General features: G+C 47.1%; 1 protein-coding gene across 1 annotated transcript in view; it reads right to left on the reverse strand.

The window, feature by feature from the left end:
* Nucleotides 1-20,998, reverse strand: part of LOC311238196 (serine/threonine-protein phosphatase 4 regulatory subunit 1-like) — a 55,022-nt gene that overhangs the window by 17,211 nt on the left and 16,813 nt on the right. Inside the window, exons 9-11 of the mRNA XM_084326215.1 lie at nucleotides 16,017-16,175; nucleotides 12,368-12,453; nucleotides 9,456-10,189 (exon numbers count right to left, since the gene is read on the reverse strand). Coding sequence (XP_084182341.1) covers nucleotides 9,456-10,189; nucleotides 12,368-12,453; nucleotides 16,017-16,175 — 979 coding nt within the window. The remainder of the gene's footprint in view (nucleotides 1-9,455; nucleotides 10,190-12,367; nucleotides 12,454-16,016; nucleotides 16,176-20,998) is intronic.

Consider the following 20,998-nt stretch of genomic DNA (forward strand, 5'->3'; position numbering starts at 1 on the left):
ACATAATAGACTATTATTAACTTAATAGAAATACGTCCAACTCGACGGTATAGTGCCAAACTATGACAATTCAACTATTAATCCATACGATGTCTCAATGCCTATTCTGAGGCCAAGTAGGCCTTACTGCACCACACGTGCGTCGTGGGTGAGGCTTCGCGTCTGTTACTAGGTTGGAGGGTAAAGAACTAATGGACTAAAAGAAAGTTCTACTTTACTTGCGCCATATATATATGCGCTGTGAACAAATAGTACCATTCGTATTTCGCCAGACGTATTCCTACGCGGAACCGGGCTTGCCACGACATGTTGGTCGGCACGATTGAACTTGAACCAAGGGGTATGGCTGCTGGCGCCAGGTTCTCGTCCAATGGTAGAATGAAACTATTATGGGCTGTTTAGTAGACTAAAGGGATATTCAGTGCATATTGTACAAGGAATATACAGGGGATATCAAACGATATACAAATACTATTAAATATATATCCATAAATAAATATATATATTCGGTTTAATCTGATCCTTCACAACAGCCGCCCCCTAATTAGTCCCACCTAATTAGCTAAGCAGAGACAGATTAACCGCACTGTCTACCACTCAAGGTCCGCTGTAAGGGTCAGTCAACTCACAAAGTCATGGGGTCATGGTCATCATCGATAGTGTCTGGGAGTCGGGGCAGTTCTATTAGCCTCGCCACGGGTCGTGTGTAAGTTCGCCCTTGGACGAGCACTTCAGCTGCTCGGACCTTGCCATCGGCACCGGTGATCACTTTGCTTACGCGGCCAGCCGGCCACATAGCTCTGGGTAGTGACTGGTCGATAATCATGACGACTGTTCCTTCTGTCAAATTGTCTCTCTCTTTTACCCACTTCTGGCGGGTCTGTAGAGACGGTAGGTAGTGGAGTAGGAAGCTGCTCCAAAACTTGTCAGCTAGCACTTGACTGTACCTCCACATTCTTCGGACGTTCGCTTCTTCAGGCCTGTACATTGTCTGGGGTAGCGCGGGGTCCAGCCGCCCCATTAAGAGTGTGTTGGGGGTGACTGGGTCGACATCTGCTACATCACTGGAGACGTAGCCGAGGGGCTTGGAGTTCAATACTCCCTCGATCTCCGTGAGGACTGTCATTAAGACTTCCTCCGCCACAGTCTGGGCCCCAAGCACGGCGTACAGGGCTGTCTTTATAGAACGTACTTCTCTTTCCCAGGTTCCACCGAAGTGGGGTGCGTTCGGGGGATTAAACTGGAAGTCAATCTGGGATGGAGCGAGGTGGGTCTTAAGTTCTGGGCCCATAGCTTGGAAGCTCTCTCTCAGCTCTCTTTCTCTGCCTTTGAAGTTTGTCCCGTGATCAGACAACAATGTAGACGGTTTTCCTTTCCGTGATGTGAATCTTCGGAAGGCCATAAGGAATGAGTCTGTGCTCATGGTCGGAAGGAGTTCGATATGGATCGCTCTGGTGGTCATGCATTTGAATACAATGCCCCACCGCTTCTCGGTTCCTCTTCCTCTCTTTATATACAACGGGCCAAAACAGTCCATGCCTGTGGAGTGGAATGGCTTGTCGCCGAGTCGGAGGCGACAGGGGGGTAAGTCAGCCATCCGTGGTATGCTGGGCTGCGCGCGACACTTTCGGCAGTCTAGACAGGTTCGCTGGAAGCGTCGCACCGCTTCTCTTCCTTGAAGTATCCAATAGAGACGTCTGATCTCCGCGAAGACTCTCTCTGCTCCTGCGTGGTGTACATCCTCGTCGTATTTCTTTATGATCAGCTCTGTGACCTTGTGTCGGCTGTTCAAGACTATCGGGTACTTAATGTCATCCGGTAGATCGGGGGCTCTCCGCAGGCGACCACCCACTCTGATGAGATTATGGGCGTCACTCTCGGGTGCCAGGTGGAGCAGTCTGCTGTCTGATGGGACGGGCTTTCCTCCCTGTAGACAGTCTAGCTCATCGGGGAACGAGTCTCTCTGGGCTCGTTGTAGTAGAAGAAGTTCTGCTTCTTCGTAGTCAGCTGCTGAAATGTCAGTGGTGGACTGACTCTCTGGGTGGTGCCACAGGAATGTCTTTAGTTGCGCACTCTGTAGGGTAATGCAGTCATCTATGTTGGGGTCTGTGGAGGCGACTGTGCTCAGTCCACAGAACATAGGTTTCTTGTTCTCAGCCTCCTCTTTACTTGCTTCCCGTGGGGTGGGCGTAGGCCACTCTTCTTCCGGGAGCTTGAGGAATTCTGGTCCGTCACTGTAGATGTTGCGACGGGTGAGGTCATCCAGGGACATTCCCCGGGTGATGACGTCAGCTGGGTTGTGTTTGGTGTCCACATACCGCCAGCTCGCTGCTTCTGTTAACTCTTGAATCTCGGTGACTCTGACTCCCACGAAGACTTTGTATCTGCATGAATCAGACTTGATCCATGTGAGTACTGTCGTGGAATCTGACCACAAGATTGTTCTGTGCACCGGAATGGTGAGTTCACGTTGGATTAACGTGGCTAGATGCGCTCCTGCTAGGGCTGCGCAGAGCTCTAGACGCGGGATAGATTGTTGCTTTCGTGGGGCTATTCTTGAGCGAGCCAGGATGAAAGCAGTGTGTATCTTTCCTCCCTTCTCTTGGGCACGCAAGTAGGCCACCGATCCATAGGCTACTTCGGAGGCGCCGCTGAAGACGTGTAGATCAATCTTGCATGTCTCTGGCCTCACTCTTCTTCCGGGAGCTTGAGGAATTCTGGTCCGTCACTGTAGATGTTGCGACGGGTGAGGTCATCCAGGGACATTCCCCGGGTGATGACGTCAGCTGGGTTGTGTTTGGTGTCCACATACCGCCAGCTCGCTGCTTCTGTTAACTCTTGAATCTCGGTGACTCTGACTCCCACGAAGACTTTGTATCTGCATGAATCAGACTTGATCCATGTGAGTACTGTCGTGGAATCTGACCACAAGATTGTTCTGTGCACCGGAATGGTGAGTTCACGTTGGATTAACGTGGCTAGATGCGCTCCTGCTAGGGCTGCGCAGAGCTCTAGACGCGGGATAGATTGTTGCTTTCGTGGGGCTATTCTTGAGCGAGCCAGGATGAAAGCAGTGTGTATCTTTCCTCCCTTCTCTTGGGCACGCAAGTAGGCCACCGATCCATAGGCTACTTCGGAGGCGCCGCTGAAGACGTGTAGATCAATCTTGCATGTCTCTGGCCTCACTGTGGATGGGAAGTAGCTGCGGCGTATATTGACGCCTGGGAGTGAGCGGAGTTCCGTCTCCCACTCTCTCCATGTGGAGGCAAGGTGTGCGGGTATTGGGTCGTCCCAGCCCTGGTCCTTGTCCCATAGTGCTCGTACAATCATCTTTGCCCTGGTGGTGTAAGGTAGAATACATCCCAACGGGTCATATTGTCTGGCGAGTGTTCTGTACACACTCCGTCTGGTGGTCGGTGTCGCCGTCGACCTTCCCTGCTCTGGACTCAGGGGTTTGTGTCTATAGTGGAGCGAGTCTGTTTTGAAGCGCCAGACTAGTCCTAGTGTCATTTCTTGGGCTTCTCCTGGGATGGTCGCCATCCAGGTCTCGCTGCTGGCAGCCTTGTCCGCGGGGGAGAGGCTGCGCAATACGTGCGGGTCACTGCTGGCACACTGCCTGAGATCAAAGTCGCCTTTGATCAGGGAGGCGCGTAGCTTGATTAGGAGAGCCTCGGCTTCTTCTCGAGTCGAAACGCTTTGTAAACAGTTGTCCACGTAGAAACTGTTCTTCACACTGTGTCGGACCTCTTCATCTGCTGCTGGGTCCTCTGCGACCTCTGGGTTGAGGTTGCGCAATACTGGGGGGTCGCTGCTGGCCCGCTGCCGGAGATCAAAGCAGTCTTTGATCAGGGAGGCGCGGAGCAGCGCACGACGTCGCCAGTCAATTTTCTTCTCGACATGCTGCAGGAGTGTGGTGTCTCCTTCTGTCGCTCTGGAGTGGAGGCAGCTAGTGGCTGCTGTTCGGTTGAGAGATTTAGCGAGGGGGCCTTGTAGTGTCCACCCTAGGCGGGTCTCGACTGCTGCAGGACAGCCTCGGGGTCCTGTATGGACCCGGTCAATCGGGACTATGAGTTCTGCATGGTCGGAGCCTATCAGTAGGGTCGGGGTAGCGCCGTCTATGAGCGGGATAGGTAGTTGACGCAGGTGCACATATTTATCCATCAGCTTGGCGATGGGGTAGGTGTACTGCGATAGTCCTATTTCTTGGCTGGTGAAAGCATTTGTAATCCTATACCGTCGCTCTGGCTGCCCGCTTGCTGCGATAGTGAAGGAGACATTCTCGCCCTTTATCGTCTTTAAATCTCTTCTTATTGTCCGAATCGTCATTTGGTTCTCGCTCCCCCGCAGTCCCAGCTGGGCCGCAGCGGACGCGAGCAGAAGGGTCTTCTCTGACCCGTCATCAAGGACGGCGTAAGTGTCCATGACTTTATCTTGGTAGCTCAATGTCACACGGACTACCTTTAAGAGCACTTGGGCGCCGCTGCTGCTGGCGGGGTCAATGTACATGACACTTGCCTTGGTGCCGCTCGATGGTGCAGGTGAAGGCCGTCTTCTGTTACTGGCGTGTAGTATATCTAGATGGGCTCCGTCACACCGACTGCACCTTTTCTTTAGGCGGCATTCGGCTGCCATGTGACTGCGCGCACATCGGTAACAGCGCCTGTTGGACTTTATCCATTGACTCACTTCTTCTGCATTCATCTTTGTGAACAGGTCACATTGTGACAGCCAGTGTTCTCTCACAGTAGGGGCACACCATCTTCCACTTCTCTTTTCTCGAGGGGGTGCTGTGGCTCTTACTGCTCGGTACTGACTCTGATTGGTGCATGACAGTCACCGATCTTCTTCCATCATTTATTCTCCTGGGTCCCTCTCTGGAGCTTGGCGTGCTCCGCCCGAACGTATCCAGTCGTAAGCTGCTGACTTCTCTCGCCAGGAAGTCGGCTAGATCAAGGAGGGATGGTTCGGGGCCGTTAGGATCCCGGTAGTCTCTCTGCCGCCTAAAACGCTCTTGTCTTGCGGGTGGCAGCTTCTCCAAAATCCTCTCGACGTTAGAGTTGGCGTATAGCTCATGCATGCCCTTTTCCCGTTGCGCTCCCAGCATCCCTACCAGGGACTGCACTTTGATTGACAGGTCGTCTAATGAGCGATTGTCTGTTGCTGGGGGTAGGCGATCAATATGCCTTATCTCTTGGATTACGTAATCCCATATACGTCCATATCTCTGGTCCAGCGCTGCTAGGGCCGCGGTGTATGGGGTCGTAGAGGTGGCATAGGCTAGCGCTATATTGTGCGCTCGCGGTACTTTCAGGTGCTTCAGTAATATTGCATACTTGTGACGTTCATCAGCAACATCCACCATCATTGTCTCTAAGCACATCCGGAGCTCCGTGTACTGTGCTCGATTCTCATAGGTGAAGTCTGGAAACGACGGCGTGGCAATGTATGACGCCGTGGATGGCTGATACATCGGCGAGCGTTGGGGGAGAGACCTCCTAGGCGAGTCTCCTCTTGCGCCTCTCTGTGGGCTGGTACCGACAGGGTACCATGGCCCGCTGGTCCAGGTGCTATTCCTCGGGGCTGGTCGTGCGTCGTGCTCACCCGTGAATAGAGTCGGGGGTCTGTAGCGCAGCGCCGCGGGGGTATAGCCTGGGCTGTACTGGACCTCCTGGTCCGGTGGAGTACTGTGCTGTCGTCGGGCTTGGTTCTCCTCCTCTCCCTCTTCTTCTTCTATCAGGTCCTCTAGATCCTGTAATCGTTTATTTAGCTTCTCCGCAGTGTATGCCGCTCCTTCCTTGTAGCTGGGTCTCGCTTGGACCGGTCTGGGAAGGGGGTCTGCGGGGGGTATAGGCTTGGTCTGTTGGTCAAGTTCAGGGTCGCTTGCTCGGTTAGGAGACGCTGCCCTTGACTGTTGTCTCGACGAGTTCCTTGAACCCCTGGCGGAGGGAGAGGGTGTTGCCTTGAGGATCAGCTGCTCCATTAGCTGCGCTTGTAACTTGTCGCGCTCGACTTCGCGCTTGGTGAGATCTGCTCCTCTTTGGGCACCGGCAGCGGCGCGCTGGGCGTCGGCCCGGTCTCTTGCCATATTCTCTTCCGTCTGAAGGCGTCTCATCTCCAGGCGTATGCGCTCTTCTTCGCTCCGTTGCTGTGTCTGGAGTCGATCGCGTTCACCCTGAAGTCGATCGCGTTCACCCTGAAGTCGATCGCGTTCGGTAGAGGCTGTCAGGCTGACGAGGAACGCCTGTTGTAGCATCCTCTCCGCTTCGCTGGGGGAAGACGGTTGTGGAGGTGAGCCGCTCCTGGGTGAGCCGCTCCTGGGTGTACTCGTTGGGGAGTCCTGGAGCTCTATTTCCTCGGCGCTCTCCTCCTCTTCTTCCGTGCAGAGTTCTCTCTCTGTAGGGTTGTCTTCCTCCCGGGGCTGGTCGGGGACTACTTCTTCGGTATTGGCGGGGGGTAAAGGCATGTCAGCTCCCTCCTGGTCCCCACGTGAGCTTGGTCAGTTACATTAGAACCCACTAGGGCCTCTGTGGTCGGGGAAACCTGGTCGTTAAGGTCAGACATAATTTTACTTTCTACTTTTACCGCGTTTACCGTTTGTCGAAGGCTAGGTAGTTGACTGACAGCGTAATCCTCTAAGTACTGAGGTGGCTGTCGTCTGCGCTGCGGGCGTTCTACGTTAGGAGGACCGTTTCGTGGAGTGTTCATCATAGGCCATTTCAATATTAATAACACTATATTAATATTACACTAGTTACCATCCGGCTCGAAGGACCAATTGTAACTGAGGGGTACAATTCCCTGACTGTATTGATAAGTATGGTATTATTAAACCACTACCTCTTGTACTTTAACTTCTGGCCATCCAGTACATGATATAGATATGATGAACACTTTCCCACCTGATGAAACGAAGTCCACACAAATGTATAAATCGAATATTTTATATAGCAAAGGGTATATACAACGTTCACTTAATGACATTTATGATTTGAAATGCACTTGTATGGCAAATGAGTATTCGTAGGTAAATCAACATTGAATGTCCAATCTCTGGTTACGCAGGGAGCAAATATACAACCTGGTTCTTTAGGGAACTATAGCGATGGTACTTAATTGATTATAGCTGGATACACTAAGGGGGGGGGGGGGTCCCGCTGGTTGTAAGACAGTAGGGGGGGGGTTAGAAGAGCCGCTGGCGGTATCCCATCTGGCCGACGATTTCTTGGGAGAATTCAGAGTCCTGAACACGATGCCCACAGAACCTCGGTCCGCAGATGAATACAGCTGGACCCTCTGGTGGACGGTAGCTGCCGGTCCACAGATGAAGAGACGTGAGGCGACCTCACTCGGGGTAGAGCGCCGTCTCACCTGGACTCCTCTCCGGGGGGTAGTTCCAACACTCAGCAGTGTTGGCCGTTATCCATGGAATAATCAAAGCACCCAAAGCATGTAGATAATCCAAGCCGTGGAAGGCTCGCCGTCGTCCGGGTAAAGTAATCCAATGTACAGGTCCACTCGTCCTGGCCCGGAGCTCCTCGGATGCAAGCACCACACGTGGTCTGCCCAGCCTGGTTAAGACTCCAGATAACGTCAGGAACGATGGGGGTACTGCTCACTTTATAACTCTAACCGAACGATGCACCATACATAATAGACTATTATTAACTTAATAGAAATACGTCCAACTCGACGGTATAGTGCCAAACTATGACAATTCAACTATTAATCCATACGATGTCTCAATGCCTATTCTGAGGCCAAGTAGGCCTTACTGCACCACACGTGCGTCGTGGGTGAGGCTTCGCGTCTGTTACTAGGTTGGAGGGTAAAGAACTAATGGACTAAAAGAAAGTTCTACTTTACTTGCGCCATATATATATGCGCTGTGAACAAATAGTACCATTCGTATTTCGCCAGACGTATTCCTACGCGGAACCGGGCTTGCCACGACATGTTGGTCGGCACGATTGAACTTGAACCAAGGGGTATGGCTGCTGGCGCCAGGTTCTCGTCCAATGGTAGAATGAAACTATTATGGGCTGTTTAGTAGACTAAAGGGATATTCAGTGCATATTGTACAAGGAATATACAGGGGATATCAAACGATATACAAATACTATTAAATATATATCCATAAATAAATATATATATTCGGTTTAATCTGATCCTTCACAACACTACTAGTATATTCATATGACTCAATGTTATTTTCCTGATTATATCTCATGGGTTGAACAGACCTGAACGTTATTGCCATAAAATACAACTTTATTGTTTCTATACCTTTATGTGAATGAACGTCTACAAAAAAAGCGCGTTGCAATCTGGTGAAAAATGGCAGAGCTATGGATATTATGCAAAAGTAACAGTAGATTTCATTCACAGTCTTTGCTGCCCCGTAACGGGCGCCTGGTGGTAAATCCAGAGAGTAAATCCAGATTTAACTCTGCCATTGGAAAGAGGAGATTTGGCCTGTTATTCTACTTTTTTTTGTATTAACTTTTTCTCCTCTTTTTCTATTTTTCTCCCATCCCAATTTTCGCTGTGCCAATTCTCCCCTCCCCTGTCTTGAACGTTGCTCGCATATGCCCCCCACTGGCCGGTTGTAGGGAGGATAGAAGCCTTGCATCACGTGTCTCCTCCGATACACGAGGAGGCAGCCTGTCACATCTTTTCACCTGCCAGCGCGGACTCTCATTGGCGAGGTGTAACGTGTGGGAGGCTCACGCTACCCTTCCATTTCCTGTCTCTGCTGTCCACAACGTCCAGATTACCACCCATCGACTTCCACCCGCTAACTCTGCCAATTGAGCCAGTATGACAGCCGGCCCAAGCCGGAGGCAACGCCGACAGCCGGATTCGAACCCGGTGTCTCTTGCGTTGGTGACGAGCGCAATGTACGCTGCACCACCCAGCCGTGTGTCCGGACGGCAAAATTCAGTACTGTATCACTATCTACAAAACCCGCTGTAAATCATCTGCCCTTTATTCATTTGCTTAAATTTTTTTGTACACTTGATCTCAAGAAGATGTTGAATGAGCTCAGTTTGAATGTTTCATGTCTGGTCAATGTTAGCATGGTGTTATTCACAGTCAAAGATGGACTTATATAAAAAATATATATATAATAAATTATATTCTCCTTTGGTTCATTACAATTTACTCAAGCATAGTAACAGACACAATATTTCTGACACTGGGAATACATTCCTTGAGGTCCATATATGTCCCCAGATACCAATAACATGCAAATGGCCTTGTAGAAGTGAATAAATCTTCCATTTACTTGGGTATGTACTTTTAGGCAAATTTTTGGAAAATATGGCTAGGGCTTAAGAGGTTAATATATCTTATGTTCTGCCTCTGTACCAACTACAGGAAATCTCTTCTCCTCACACAGTTACTGCCGTTTACATTTGGAGGACAAGGAATGGATGATATTTCTATGAACCTACCAGTGGATTCCCAGTTGTCTCTAGGAGTCTGAAGTGATTCTGGAGACTGGGCTGGGGGGAGGGGGGTTTGAGGGAGAGAGTCCTGGTTATAAAGCGTCTGGTCGGGGGTCTGGAGGGAGGAGGCAGGAGCAGCACTGTGGGCCCGGCGGGAGGGGGAGGAGAAGGAGGAGAACAGGGAGGAAGGAGCACTGAGTAACTCCTGATCCAGATCGATCACCGGGAGGGGAGTTCTCCAGAAGTGGAAGGAGTTAAACATGTCTGCCTCAGCGATGGAGGAGGAGGAGACAGAGGAGGAGAGAGGAGGCGAAGAGATAGGAGAGGAGGGGATAGGAGGTGAGGAAGTGACAGGAGAGGAGGGAGGAGAGGAGAGAGGAGGTGATGAGAGAGGAGGTGAGGAGATAGAAGAGGAGGAAGTAACGTAGGAGACTGTGGTAGTGTTGTATTCCTCCAGCATGCCTCCATCCGTCTCCTCAATCTCAGAATGAGTGTCCTGCATGCCTGCGTGTGTGTTGCTTGGCGAGTGTTGTGTACATTTCCTCTCCTCTGCCTCTGGTGTGTGTGTGGCCTCTGGCAGCACTGGTGAGTGTATGTGTGGTGTCTCTGTATGGAGTGCGTTTGTGCTCTCCTTGTCCTCGTCCCTTCCCCCCATCGCTGGCAGGGTGGGGTCACAGGAGAGCGGTGGATTGTGGGATATGGAGTCTTCTTCCTGAGCAGGGCTGGTCTTCTCTTCAGTGCTGAAGGGAGAAATTATTTGTCATTTAAACATCTTAATAATATAGTTTATGTAGTTCAGATTGATCTAAGTATTCTTATTTAACCTGTTAAGCCCGATCTGCCCAGCACCGGGCCAATATTTATTTAACGCTGCACAAATACACATCAATACAGTCCATATTAAGTGATGTTGTGTTTCTTTTTCAAATGTATCCAAGAGTAAAGACAGTAACCCTATCAAAACAGCAGTTTCAGCACTACGTTTGTTTAGCAACGATTTTAAGTGTTATTAACGAAATAAAAATCTCTGCGCATTGCATCGGAAAACGTTTGATTTAGACGCAAGAAGAAGATGCACTCATGAAATCGTTGTAGTCCAGAGAAAGAGGAGACCCAGGGCTTTTTCATAAAACTACACTACCCAGCTCACACCAGCTGCAGACAAAGGAAGGAACACAATTTTTTCTTACAATCATTGACGTGAATGTTGTGTTTATATCTCACAGGTCGAACAAACCTCAATGTTATTGCCATAGAATACAACGTATATTGTTTCTTTACCTTTCTGTGAACGTCTAGGTCGGAGAAAACCACGTCTCAATCGGGTAATTATTTACTCTCGCCATTGGAAAGATGAGATTTGGGCCGATCCATAAATGTATGACGTGGCCATAATAAAGTAATTTATAGGTCTGATATTCTATATTCATATTTCATATTGCATGTGTCCAGATGGCAAAATTCAGTACTGTATCTACAAATAAATCAACTGCCCTATGTTCATTTGCTTAACTTTTTAGTACACTTGATCTCAAGAAGGTGCTGAAAGAGCTCAGTGGTATCTTTCTGCTTTTGGTCAATGTCAGCATGGTGTTATTCACCGTCAATGATGGGAAAACAAATTATAATTGATATTCACCTTTGGTTCATACAATTTACTCAAGCATAGTAACAGACACAATATTCCTGACACTGGGAATACATTTCCTGAGGTCCATAGATGTCCCTAGATACCAAGAACATGCAAATGGACCTTGTAGAAGTGGAGCAATCTTCCATTTATTTTTGGGTATGTACTTTTAGGCAAATATTCATAAAATATGGCTAGGGCTTATTAACAGGTTAAACATCTTAGTGATATAGCTCATGTAGCTCAGATTGATCTCAGTAGTACAGGTCGGTCCAAATGTTATACAAATTTGTTCAGAAATTAGTGTTTGAGAGAGGTTTGAGTAAACCTGAGTCACTTCTCAGAAATGTGTTCTGAAGTCTGAGTCACTTCTCATTTTCGCTCGTCAACTTTCACCTACTTCCTATATTTGCACCCCCCCCCCCCCCCCCACGTGGGGTATTGTTGGAAGCAGACACTCGCTGGTTACAACGCTGACCAATCATTTTCACCCATCAGCGTGATTGGTCAGTTCTCGAGCGTATACTGTCCGACGTGGTCATTTGATGCGCAGCGCGTAAAACGATGCTCGCCTGACATATAGTCATGTGACTAGAGAACCGAGGCACGGAATTGGTAGAGTGAGGTGGCGTTTGAACTGCGGCAAATAAGATGTTTTGAACAGTATATTATATGTTCGGCAGACCCAAGCCAGTAGACACTCGCAAAGTGCTGCGACGTCCGTGCATGACGGCCCGATTTCGGTGCATGGTAAGAGGTTAAAGTAACGTTGCATTCGTTCGGTACACAGCGCATACTGAACCGAAGGTCCCGTACTGAAACAGTTCGGTACAAATATGTGTACCGTTACACCCCTAATATATATATAGTTTATGTAGTTTGGATTGATCTCAGTATTCTCAGGCTATGGATCAAGCTTAGTATAGTTTGTGTATATATACAGTATAATGACCAGTATATATATAGTTTATGTAGTTCAGATTGATCTCAGTATTCTTAGGCTATGAATCAAGTTTAGCATATAGTCTATGTATATATACAGTATAAGTCAGTATTCTCACGCTATGGATCAAGTTTAGAGTATATAGTTTATATATACAGCATAATGTACAGTACATATATATAGTTTATGTATATATACAGTATAATGTCCTATACTAATACTGTATACATAGATTAAGTAGAACAGCTGCAGATGTCAACTAAGTTTTATGACAAGTAATCAGCATCAGTCAGTCATCATGAGTGTGTGTGCGTGCGTGCATACGTGTGTGCAAAGTGTGTGTACCTGCTGCTGGTCTCCTGCCCCATGCAGGAAGAGGAGTCGAAGGTGGAGATGAATTGACCGAGAGACTGGAAGGCTGCCTGTCTTACCTACAGACAGACAGACATGTTGGTACATTCTCAGGTCATTGTCTCGGACATCCAACTACCCAAAGCATCCTGGGCCCTCATTTATCAATGGTGCGTACGCACAGATATGTGCGTAACCCGTGCGTACGATCATTTCTAAGCAAAGTGTGTGACTTATCAATTTGAACGTGTGCTTGACTTTGTGCGTATATTTATGCACAGCTCCGACCATGCGTACCTGGCGCCCCGTGGTAGAATATTATTATTGCAATGCGGAAATAAGCTTCCGTGCATTACTTCCAACACTGGCGCGTGGTCTGTATGACCCGTAATTCATTATAGTTCATTGTAAAATAGCGACAGTAGTGTAATTATAACGTGCTCACGCGCGAACAAGAGGTTTGCCTGCTTGTTTGGCACGGGGGGGCAGACGCAGAACACCCACCTCCAAACGCGATTAAATATTGTTTCAAGTAAAAAGCGAAATACTATTATTTTGTGTGTCATGTTTCCAAATAAGATTTGGTCACAACGAAATGCTTTCTACTTCAATTTGTTGGTTAGAATAGATTACCTCTGTTGAAACTTCACTGAAACTAACTGAGACGTAATAATAATAATAATAAGCTTCATTTTATATAGCGCCTTTCAAGAGACCCAAGGTCGCTTTACATAGATAGGGGGGGAAATAACAAAGTAACAAACATAGTGGACAGACACAACATATAAATATGATGATGGAATTCAAGTTCAAGTTTGTATTGATCACATATAGGCAGGCTACACATGGCGTAGGCTACATCATACATGGCAGTGAGATTCATTGTTCTTGTATATGCTCTCGTATTATTGTTTATATGTAGGCTACCTAATACAGACATCAAAATAGATTCTACAAATCATATGCAGGTAGAGAATTGACGAAAAATATCGCGATTTTGGAATAAAATTGAGGAGAACTTTAATCCCTGGGTATTAATCAAACGAAACGGGAAAAGGCAGTCATATTCCAGCACGGTCTTTATTAGTGTTTGCGCTGCCCAGGCAGCAATGGTTAATAGATATCATATCCGACATCACCGTACGTGTACACGTCTCTGTCAGCCTGTCGCGTATTTCTCCCATAACACGCTTCGCTCGGCTTAGTCCACTTCTCCACATACGCTGTATTTGGGGGGCTTTGCCATTGTTGGGCGAGGTGGGTGGAATTTCAGGGCTGTGGGCAGAATACGGGTCATATGAACACCCACGATATAGTGTTCTTCCCCCTTCCTACTGTATAAGAAAGAATTAAAAACGCATTGCAACGAGAACAGAGGTTATTTGTTGAGTTTATGTGTATTACAAAACCCTTGCAATAAATGTGTCTTAAATTAATGAAAAGCATACATGCTCTGGATACAGGTAGCATGTATGGTGTGGGTGATATATGGCTTGTATTCTGCTTGCAGCTTCGAGGTTCCACTTATTTCGTTTTGTGTCAAAGACTTTTGAATATAAGTCGGGCGTTCCCGTGTTTCTGCAGTCTATGTGCAAAATAATAACGAGTTGAGTTCTAACAAAGAACGTATTACATGCTGGGTAGGCTGATAAAGTAAACTGTAAATAAAATAGCCTATAACATTATAAAGGATAGGCTATAATAGCAGGGGTTCCCAAACTTTCTTCCCCAGAGCCCCACGATTCCTTGGAGACATATGAATATGATATGATATAAGGTATACTAGTCCACCAGCCTGTCGCGTATTTATCCCATAACACGCGTTGTGTCTTCTTGGTTCGACAGTGCGTTAAATTAGTTGCTTAGACCTCCGTGAACAATCTCGCTCTCAGTGAAGTTTCTCAGAGTTCGCTCAGGTTAGTCCATTATTTCACATCCCATGGGGGTGTTTCATTACCAAATATGGATAATCATGCACGAGCATTGACTGTAGGAACAAATGGTATTTATCAACACGGAGTGTGCGTATGACCTGTGCACGCATTCTAAATTCCGTGCGTAGGAACGGAAATAGAACACTTTCTTTTTTTTTGATCCACTTTTTCTCCCATTTTTTCTATATTTTCTCCCATCCCAATTTCGTATCATCCAATTCAACCCTCCCCTGTCACGAACGCTGTTTCTTGCCTCCCACAAGCCGGCTGCAATGTGGACTAAGTCATACATAGCACAAGTCCCCTCCGGTACTTGGAGGTAACAGCAGTCGCATCTTTTCACCTGCGCAGCTCGATCTCTCAGTGTCGAGGAGTAACGCGTGGGAGGCTCACGCTGCCCCCGACACTTCCTGATTCTACTGCGCAGGCGCACCAACCGACTTGTAGGAGTCGCTTGTTCACAACGCCCGATCCCCACCCTTCAGTTTCCCTCCCCGTAATACGGCCAATGTGTATTACTGCGGACGACCAGCTAAACTGAAAACAATGTGGAGAGCTGGATTCGAACACGCAAATCCTAGCGTCTCCACACTGGTGGCGAGTGCCTTGCCCACTACACCACCTAGCCGCCCGGAAATAGAACACTTTCTACGCATTGTTGATAAATGAGGGCCCTGGTCTCTAGTCCTCCAACTATAATTCAGTATTGAATATAAAACAGTGTGTACTGACTCATCTAGAAGGGTTCATAATGTGGTTGTTAAATAGTGTGTACTAACCCATCTAGAAAAGTATATGACGCCACAGACTCATCTAGCAGGGTCTGTACTGAGATTGATAAACAGTGTACGAACCCATCTAGAATGGTCTGTAATGAGGTTACGGACTCATCTAGAAGGGTATGTAATTAGGTTCATAAACAGTGTGTAGTGAGTACCGACTCAGGTTGTTAAACAGTGAGTACTAACCCATCTAGAAGGGTCTGTAATGAGGTTGTTAAACTCTCAACATGCACCCAGAAAAGCGGCCATTTTCTTTTTACTTGAACTTGAGGACTGCATACTTTTTCTGCAAAGCTTATCTTTATACTTTATGCTTATAGCACATGCATAAGCCTGGTCTCTTTTGAAAGAAAGCTAATGAAATAGAGTAACATAGGATTGAACTTGAGTTGTACTTGAACTTGTGTACTCATGTTTCATTGGGAATTTTTTTTCACTCGTCACCTTTCACCTAGATCCATTATTTGCACACCCCCATGTGGGGGATCATTGGAAAGCTACACTCATTGGCTACAACCCTGATCATTCATTTTCGCAAACGGCGGATGATTGGCAGAGTTAGAGCACCGGGAGTACGGGGTGGTCATTTGAGACGCTCACACGTAAAAAGTTGCACGCCTGACATATCGCCATGTGACTCGAGATCCGAGGCACGGATTTTGTGGCATTCAAACGGCAACAAATAAGAGCTTTAATTCCGTCATTTATATGTTCGGCGAAAAATGCAACGCAGAGCCACTAGACGCTCGCAAAGTGCCGTGACTCTCGTCTGTTCCGCCGGCGGGCACAACAGCCCGGGCCGTTGCATGCTAAGAGGTTTTAAACAGCGTGTAACTAACCGATCTAGAAGGGTCTGTAATGAGGTTGATAAAACAGTACTAACCCATCTAGAAGGGTCTGTAATGAGGTTGATAAAACAGTACTAACCCATCTAGAAGGGTCTGTGATGAGGTTGATAAACAGAGAGGCCAGTTTGGTCCTCCTGACGTCGGCAGACGAGGCGGCCGACACCGTCATGAAACACTCTGCACACGCCTTCCTCACACCCCAGACATTGTCCCCGCAGAGCTGGAAGAACCTGGGCAGCTACAGACAGACAAACAGAAAACCATTGTCACACACTTTATGTTTATATGTTTAGGCTTTATCCAATTATATTTGATCCCTTAAATGGGGGGGGGGGGAACTATGTATGTAAAAACCTACATGGTTCACCTGATATGGTTTGACCTTTAACCTTATAGTCGAGTTCATTTCAAGTCTGCATGTTAATTATTTACAGGCTGTACTGTATATTTATTCCTTTACTGTACTGTATATTGATTACTTAAGACTGTACTTATGTGACCACGACCAGCGATTGTGACCACATGTCTCCATCGTCATTTTACAGATTGTGAAAGTACAGAATGTATGCTTTCAAATGATGTGTCATATAGGTTGGAATCTGAAAATGTGTGAAGAAGATGTGCTCATTTGAATCTTGTAGCATCTCTTTATTTCTTAGCGCGTCAAGATAACAGCACATAGAACAGTCTGTACTGGGCGTGAACCATAGCCCCCTACAACGCGCCCAGCCACTATCAGTAAAGTGCTGACAAGAGTGCAATGACTTGTGAAAATAGCTGTTATATATAGAATAGATATTATTGTCATTATACTTCATACAATGAGATAAAGAATTCACAACTTAAAGATGCAGTTATCACAGCAAACAAAGTTGCTTGCAGTCAGTATATCCATAGGATGAATAAGTATAAATATATTGCAGAGAAGAGTATGAAATGCACAGTTATCACAGTAGAAATAAAGTTGCTGTCAGTCAGTGTATCAATAGGATGAATAATGTAAATGTATGGCAATATTCAGAGCTACTGAACTCAAGTTCAAGTAATTTGAAGAGGAAACATTTCAAGCTATAGTATTCCCACGGTCCGGTCATTGAGAGGCGAAACCGGAGGTGGTAATTTTTTCGAAACTGACGCTCGTTGCCCGTTTGGTCTTATAACCGGATATTGGAAGCATGTATTAGGTCAAGCAGGGTGTCAATCAAACTGCGGCCATTTTAGCTTTCAAACTATGTGCTGTACTGTATATTGATTACTTACAGACTGTACTGTATATCGAATACTTACCTGGATATCAAATACTTAGACTGTACTGTATATTGATTACTTACAAACCGTACTGTATATTAATGACTTAAGACTGTACTGTATATTAATTACTTACAAACTACTGCATATTAATTATCTACAGACTGTACTGTAAATTAATTACTTAGACTGTACTGTAAATTTATTACAGACTGTATTGTATATTCCTTACTTACAGATGGTACTGTATATTAATTACAGACTGTATTGTATATTAATTACTTACAGATGGTACTGTAAATTAATAAATGTGAAGTTATCTTTGAACCTCTGTTGTCAAGCTTCTTCAATATACCCCCCTCCCCCCCTTTCCTCACTAATGGAACTGGTGCCACAGAGTCACGTTAGAACGTTAGCTTAGTGGCTAACGTGAGTTAGCTTAGCGGCTAACGTTAGCCCATTGCTGTGCTAAAGCAAGTCTCCTCTCAGCCTCCTTAGCCAAATTGAAATGCCCAAACTATATGGCAAGGTCCGTAAACAAGTGGAGAAAAACTCGGTACAATTAAACACTATGCAACGACCACTGCAAACGTTGAGTGAATAGTCAAGTAACGTTAACGTCATTGCTACTGCTGTGACTTAGCTGCTCTGTCTACCGGTCACAAGGCAAGTCAAGTCAAGTGTTTTATTTGTCACGGCATACAAGTATACAATGAAATGCGGGGGGTCTTGCCCGCAACGATGTGCATAATACAATAGTAATATACAATAAGAATCCAATAGAACGACATTGTGCAATAAACAAGTAAACAAAGTAGGGCATATCGGTATATGTACATGAGTTATTTACAGAGCATGGTAGGACTGGACATGCTAGGTCCTGTGGTAGTGCAATACACTGTTAGCTACGGATGAGGCACTGGGTCTTTATGTACAGTGTTATACAATGCTATATTATACAATCTCAAGTTATACTATACCATTCTTAAAGTGACCTTTCCTTTTGTAAAGTGGCCAAAGTGTGAGCGTGTGCAGCATGAGTGTGTGTACTCATGTTAACCCATTCTCTGCCGAAGCTTATATCCATCCTTGTAGCCTCTCTGCCAGCGCTATTTGTCTATGGAGATGTTCACCTTCTTTGCAGGGCTATAACTTTTTAAATTGTATTGCTAAATTGACATTACTATGGCCCATTCAACATCAATTATCTATCGTTCAGGATGTAGGAACGTTTTACTTTTTCATTCACACATTCATACTAAAATACCGTCTAGAGTATAAATGTTTATCGTTTTCTGCTGTATTTCATAGAACGTGAGATATAGCCATAAATGCATATATTAGATGATCAAATGCAGTTTGATACCGATCAACGTTATATAACAAATGTCAACTGTACATGGTCCTAAACGTCATGACTGGTCATCTGCGGGTGACCGGAGGGGGGGGGGGGGGGTCGTTTATAATTCAATGACCGACGTTAAATGATTCATGTAGTATGGGTGATATATTGATCAGAGCAGTTTGTATAGAAAATGGTAAAGAAAAACGCTGAAACTCACGTCAGTCTCCTCTTACCGTTGGGCGATCACACTGGAGCAAAAAGATCACTATTATGGGATGTTGATCGATGCGATCCTATTCCGGTTTGTATATTACTAATACAGGTCCAAAACATGTTGATTATTGAGTTATGGCAAAGATTCATATCGACGGTGTCTGTATTGAGTCCTGGGACGCTAAGCGAGTGGCCGGACGAAAATAGGGGACGGACCAAGCACTTCCGGTTTGGCAACTCGTCGATCAGCCACGAGGTGGCGGTATTGAAGCGTTGCAGAGTTGTGATGGCCCAGACAGCATCACCCAAGACTCCGTGAGTGACATATGAATACCATGACGAAAATATGAAATATTGATCTCAAAGACGCCTTACGGCATCATTGGCAGATTACGCATGGCGGAGAATGACGTGTTAACACGTCATCGGCGGAGAAAGGGTTAAAGTGGCTGCTAGTGTGTGAGCATGTACAGTGTGTGTGTTGTGTGTGTGCTCATGTGTGCTTGTGTGTGGAGAGTTCAGTGTTCAAGGCTCTGATGGCCAGGGGGAAGAAGCTGAGCCGAAGTCTCTCTGTCCTAGTTGCTGGTGTTCGCAGGCGTTTGCCTGACCGCAGCAGCATGAACAGGCTGTTGTTGGGGTGGTGAGGGTCTTTCATTATTCTGCAGGCTCTGGATTTGCACCTCGTTGTATAGGACCTGCAGGGGTGGTAGTGCAATACCCGTGGTACGCTCGGCTGAGCGCACCACTCTCTGTAGGGCCTTCTTGTCCTGCGCCGTGCTGTTTCCATGCCAGGCAGTGATGTTTCCAGTTACTTGACTTGACAGTGATGTTTCCAGTCAAGATGCTCTCTACAGGGGTGGCTACGTGGTGCAGTGGGCAAGGCGCTCACCACGAATACTGGATACGCTGGGTTCGTCTGTTCGAGCCCAGCGCTCCACATTGCTTTCAGTTTAGCTGGTCGTCCGTACTAATACACATTGGCAGTATTAGGGGGTGGGAAACTGATGGGTGGGGATCGGGCGTTGTGGACAGCGACTCCTACAGGTCGGTTGATGCGCCTGCACAGTAGAATCAGGAAGCGATGGGGGCGGCGCCCCTCCAAAGCGCAGACCCCTGATGCTGAAAGATCGCACTGCGCAGGTGAAAAGATGTGACTGCTGTTACCTCGAGTATCGGAGGGGACTCGTGCTATGTATGACTTAGTCCACATTGCAGCCGGCTTGTGGGAGGCAAGAAACAGCGTTCGAGACAGGGGAGGGTTGAATTGGATGATACGAAATTGGGATGGGAGAAAAATTGAAAATGGGAGAAAAAGTGGATAAAAAAAAAAGATGCTCTCTACAGCTCCGGAGTAGAAGGACTGGAGTATCTTCCAAGATACTCTGAACTTCCTTAACTTTCTCAGGTGGTAGAGGCGCTGCTTCGCCTTTTTTACGACTGAGTCTATGTGTGTTGTCCATGTCAGATCCTCTGAGATGTGGACCCCCAGGTACTTGAAGCTGCTCACCCTGTCCACGGTAGCCCCGTTTATCCTCAGTGGTGTGTGTGTCTCCGCTGTCTCCTCCTAAAATCCACGATCAGCTCCTTGGTTTTACCAATGTTCAGGAGCAGGCTGTTGTCCTGGCACCAGCGTTCCAGTACCTCAACCTCCTCCCGGTAGGCCTTCTCGTCGTTGTCCGAGATCTGCCCCACCACCACTGTGTCGTCCGCAAACTTCACTATGGAGTTGGAGCTGAACTTGGCCACACAGTCATGTGTGTATAGTGAGTACAGCAGAGGGCTCAGAACACAGCCCTGGGGGGACCCGATGCTCAGGGTGATGGTGTTGGAGGTCTGACCCCCCACCCTGACCGCCTGGGGCCTTTCACTCAGAAAGTCCAGTATCCAGGCGCTCAGAGCGGAGCTCAGACCCAACTCGATCAGCTTGTCCACCAGTCTGGTGGGGACTATGGTGTTGAACACTGAGCTGTAGTCAATGAACAACAGTCTCACATAGCCCCCCTTCTGACGGTCTAGGTGAGAGAGGGTGCTGTGCAGTACTTGGGAGACCGCATCGTCAGTGGACCGTTTGGCCTGTATGCAAATTGCATAGGGTCCATATCACTGGGGCGGGAGGCACAAATGTGATCTTTGACCAGCCTCTCAAAACATTTCATGGCCACAGAGGTGAGTGCCACCGGTCTGTAGTCATTGAGACCTGTTGGGGAGGGTTTCTTTGGTACCGGGATAATGGTAGACATCTTGAAGCAGGCAGG

This window comes from Notolepis coatsorum, assembly GCF_963971535.1.
Source record: "Notolepis coatsorum genome assembly, chromosome: 12".
In the NCBI taxonomy this organism is placed as follows: Eukaryota; Metazoa; Chordata; class Actinopteri; order Aulopiformes; family Paralepididae; genus Notolepis; species Notolepis coatsorum.